The 4,935-nt window shown below is 53.7% G+C and overlaps 1 protein-coding gene across 1 annotated transcript in view; it reads right to left on the reverse strand.

Moving 5' to 3' along the window:
- Window positions 1–4,935, reverse strand: part of LOC103771144 (protein CBFA2T2) — a gene marked incomplete at its 3' end in the record, with an annotated part of 8,792 nt that overhangs the window by 2,071 nt on the left and 1,786 nt on the right. The window contains exons 2-3 of the mRNA XM_008938432.1: window positions 2,620–2,861; window positions 461–550 (exon numbers count right to left, since the gene is read on the reverse strand). Of these exons, the coding sequence (XP_008936680.1) occupies window positions 461–550; window positions 2,620–2,861 (332 nt within the window). The remainder of the gene's footprint in view (window positions 1–460; window positions 551–2,619; window positions 2,862–4,935) is intronic.

Raw genomic sequence — 4,935 nt, forward strand, 5'->3', positions numbered from 1 at the left:
CCTGGAGCCCCCACTCAGGATCCTCCAGCTCCTGGTGTCTGCACGGTCAGATTCACTGGTATTTTCTCCAGAGCTGTGGATGGCCTGATGGGACACCCCAGTGTCACAGGGAGCACCCTGTGCTGCCAGCACCTTAACCCCCCAACACACTCCGTACGCCAGCGCTTCAAACAAGCCAGATCTCAACACTTGCAAATAAGATTATAGGGCCAGAAGCTGCCAAACAGAGCTTGGCTTGTCTCCTCTATCCCTAACGTAACCACAGACACAGTGCCACCCGTTCTGCCATCAGCCTCCCCAGGCCAGTCCCACACAGTCACTGCCACGGTCTGCTCAGTCTGCCCTGGGCTTGAGCAAGGCGGCCGTGCTGCTCCAAGGGAGAGCTGTCCCAGCAGGGACACGCTGCCAGTGCCACAGGTTGGCACACGAAGCGTCAGCAAAGCCCCAGCAGCCCCATCACCTTCAGAAAGGGGATCACAAACGGCCGGAGGGGGAAGTTTGTGGCTTCCTGCAGCTTGCAGTGAAATTCCTCGATGGTCACCGTTGAGTTCTGGGAAAAGAAATTAAGATATGGAATGACAATTTGTTCTTATTTTTAGACACATGGGAAACGGCTCCAAATGAACAGAGCTGGAAGGGAGGCTGCATCTGCCACTACAAGACCGACAATGTTTGCATCAGATCCTGCCTAATGCAGCCAAAAAGACTCAGGCCAACGGAGTAGAAACCCTGCATTAGGTGAAGGCTGCACACAGCTGGGTGCTGCCTGGCCCAGCATCCTCCCAGCTCTGGGGCTGGGAGGCAGCAACCAGCTCTGAAAAGGCAGCAGGACCCAGCTGGCATCTCCTGCACCCAGGCCAGGTGGCCCGAGGCAGGCTGTGGGGAGCCAGACAGTGATTCCAGCTGCTCAGAGCTGCATGCCATCCTCTCCTCCTCCTTCCCTTTCAGCTTGTCTCATCTAATCCATCCATGAAGTCACCACCAGCCCACTGCTCACTTGGGTTTCTCCCCTGGCTGACCTGCACTCCCAGTGGTAGTTTAGGCTGGGTGCTCCCTCAGACAAGGGGCATTTGATAACCTGCACATACAAAGTTCATCCCTGCAGCTGTCACTGCAATCAGTAGTGACAACAGCCAGAGGAACCTGGACAGCTCATCATCTCCTTTCCAAAGGGCAAGCTAAGGTACTACCCCACACCCATGGACACAGATACACCTTCAGCAGCATTTTGCATCCAGTGTAAGAGACCCCGAGGCCATGGACAGACCCACATTTGCTCTGCCCACCCCAACCTTGGAAGCAGAAATACACCAGGCTGCCTTTGCTGCACATTGAGCCTCAAAAACCTGCCCCAAAGCAGAGATCAGCTTGGGAGCATTGGTGGGTGCTGCTCCAGACCACGGCCAGGCCCGTGGCACAGCGCTCTGTTCTGGGGTCTTCGGCCAGAACTGGGCATTGGCCCATACCAGTCATTTTGTATGCTTACACTAGGAATTAGCCACAACTCCTCAGCAAGATCTGCTCACTTGTTTTTTGAAAGGTTTTTTCAGCTGTCCAAAGCTGCAAAAGAGCTACACACACTGTTTATTCATGCACTGCCACCAACCCCAGCTCTCAAATCCAAGGGTGGGAGCACAGAAGGGGGGCAGAAAACGCATACAAGGTATTTTCCAAGCCTTTCCTGTAGCTGCACCTTCAGGCTGCCACAACCAGAGATTGATGCCTTTGGTGACACGGGCAAATACACAACCAGCAAAACAACAGCACGCCAGAAACCCAGACCTCCACTTCTGCAACAGCAGCCTCTGCAGACCTTGGCAACACTCAACCATGCTGTGCTAACAGGCTGGTTTATAACATGCAGGAACAACCCATAAAGAGGAAAAAAAACTCATTAAATACATCACTGCATATCATAAATGAAATCTCTGACGTGTCATATTTGCTGCGTGCTCAAGACCAGAGAAGCACCACCAGCTTTCTAGAGCAAATCCCTGCTAGCAGCAGGCAGCAGCTGCTGACCAGCACCCCTGCCCTCCCAGCACACCCAGCTGCCTGCCAAGCAATGCAGCCTGAGTTTGGGCAGACCCAGATCAGGGCAGCACTGGCGAGGGGGTGGCTGGAACCAGCATTTCTTTTGATGGAACCTAACCAGAGGTAAACTGATGTGCAGTCAGGGTCAGACAATCATAGATCTGCCCAAGCAAGAAAACGTTCCCTAGTACAAAACTACAAGGTCCTCTGAATTATGTGAAAAGTTTCATTTATGAGAGGAAACAGAGAAGCCCAGCACAGCCCATGGTTTCCAGCAAACCCACAGCACCAGACCCCTGGCCTTTAGAGAAAGCTTTGTCCAAACCCTTCCAGGTTTCCTTAAGTTTACCTGCACACAACCTCATCTCAAAGCCACTGGGCAAAGAGCTTTTCCAAACTCACCAAACAGAAGAAAAAAGAAGTCAGCAAGTTTAACAGAAAGCACAAAAATTGACAGTGTCTTCCTCAGCCAACAGCTCTGCTCGTAAAGACCCAAACAGATAATGCTGTGTAAGGTGGGCACTGGCAGGCTGCCAGGTGGCCTGGCAGAAGGAAGGTGGCCCAGGGCTGCTGTGTGGGGCTTACCACGAGCGCCAGGACGAGGGTCCGGACCTTCTCCCCGATCTCTGGGGAGATGTCGTTGCCGAACTGCTGCAGGGTGGTGAGGAAACGCTTCAGCTTGCTGAGCTGCCGGGCACCACACGTGGCTGGGAGCTGCTGGTTCGTCAGCGAGGAGGAGGAGGAGGAGGAAGGGCCGTTGCTAAACCTCTGGGGTGGGGATGGTGCTCCATTCAGCGTTGGGGGCGAATGGTTTATTCCGTTGGGCACTGCAAAGGGGAGATAGAACCGACACTGAGCATCAGCTGGGCATGGCCCTGCAGTCCAGAGCCTACAAGGGCCTGTCTGCCACCCCAGAGCCTGCTGCTGATGGTTAACTGCTGCCAGCAAGCAGGTCAAGACCCAGAAAAGGGGCCGTGGCCAGAGCAGAGGCCGCATGCTGTGCTGGACAGCACTAAGCAATGGAGCTGGTCAGCAGCAACGTGTGTGCCCTCTCCCCAACCTTCTCCCGAGGTCATGGGGATGCTCTGCAGCCCCCTGCACACAAGAACCACGCGCTCAGCTAAGGCATCCACAGGGGTTTTCCTTACAGGATTGTTCAGGTGTGATTTACACCACAGCTAGTGACTTCTCTAGCAGTTGTCTCCTCCACTCAGCAAGCTTCATACCCAGCGCCACCGAACAGAAAGAGAATTAGTGCTCAGCAGAGCAGGCACACCTCCATCCACATCTGAGGTGGCCTGGGGAGACGTGGGGTCAGGCTGCACAAAGCCACCACCACAGTGGCAGACCAAGTCGTGACGTCCACTTGGCCCGGGGAATTAAACGTGCCTTAGCTCAAAGTTTACAGCCCTTGGCAGGAATTACCCATCAGCACTTTCTGATGTGCACCAGGCAGAAAATGACACCAGACAACCCAAGGATCCTTCCCAGCCCCATCATTTACAGTAAGTCACCTGTGTCCATTACTGGCAAAGTCTCACCAGCAGGTACCCCAGCTCAGGGACCTCCACTTTGCACCAAGGATGGCTGGGAGCATCCTGCCTGATGCTCCACCCTGGGGATTTACAGGGAGTTTCACAAACACAATTGTTTATTCCAACCTGGGCCCATCTGCAGCTTCACCTCCTGTGAGCAGCAAGCATGTCAAAACAGACTGGAGGCTGGAAGTTTGGGAACTCAGTAAAGGAACAGAATAAATCGTTGACATCCCCGTGCCTTTGTCATACAATCTAGAGCCCTGTCTGAAGAGCAGCTGTGTGCCTGGGGCCCCAACTCAGTATTAACCCAGAATTTTAGAGCTGAAAAGTACATCATTGTAAACATAGTTTTATCTGATCCACTGGGTTATCCTTAAAAGCCCAGCCCTGAATCCCTTATGGATGCAAGCACTGAGGAGGCTGCCACAAGCTATCAAAACCATTTCAAATGTTGGCGTTCAGAGCAGAAGCACTGAAGCCACTTGGCAGAGCTGCCCCTTGCACGCAGGGCAGGGGAAGGTGCCTGCTGTGATGGACTAGCAGCTTGCAGAAAAAAAGATGTCCAAATTTCTGCTGCAGCTTCCTGAGGATCACACGAAATCCACATGACCCTACTGAGGGTTTTTCAGAGAAACCTTGAACCGTTAAACCTCTCTGGAGCACGGGGGGTCAGGGGCTGGAAAGGCTCCACACACCTGGACCGGCTGTGGTGAGCACAGGAGGGAAAAGGGAACTCGAGAAGACGAACTGGTGTCAGTTAAGATGCAAGGGAAAGATAAGGCCAAAGAGACCATCAAAGGTGGTTGCTTCTTCTGGGGCCTAACAGAGACATGGCCCTTCATAGACAGAGAGACGATGAAACAAAGGCCAAGGGCAGGATTGAGAAGATGGAGGTGCAAAGGCAAAGCGAGCTCATGCCTTTTGTCGTGGAGCAATGAAGCCTGAAGAACTCCTGCCTGTACTGGCTTCTCCAAGGCAGCAAAGGACCAGAGATGTGCTGCAGAGACAGCACATCCTTGCAGGGTTAGTTGCTGTGGAGCAGCAGCAAACACAGAGCTATGTGAGCTATGTGAAAGGCAAGGCTTCTGGCCATTACTCACAAGGAATATTTACTTCATGGTAAAAGTGTTAGAAGCAGTGGGGAAAGCTGCCCAGAGGAGCTCCTCTCAGAGGGCTGCGCAGCTCCGCGCTCTGGGGCAGCCACGACCGAGGTGCCTCCCCCTCCTCTATTTCACTTCCTCTTACTCTTTCCAATCAGAGACCAGGGAGAGCAACGAGCTCCACTTATATTTTGGGAGCAGCAGAGGCCAGCAGGCTGCGGGGGACCCTCGGGTGACGCCAAGCTCTGGGGTGCGCTGGGGTG

Source organism: Merops nubicus, unplaced genomic scaffold (assembly GCF_000691845.1).
Source record: "Merops nubicus isolate BGI_N331 unplaced genomic scaffold, ASM69184v1 scaffold23644, whole genome shotgun sequence".
NCBI lineage: Eukaryota > Metazoa > Chordata > Aves > Coraciiformes > Meropidae > Merops > Merops nubicus.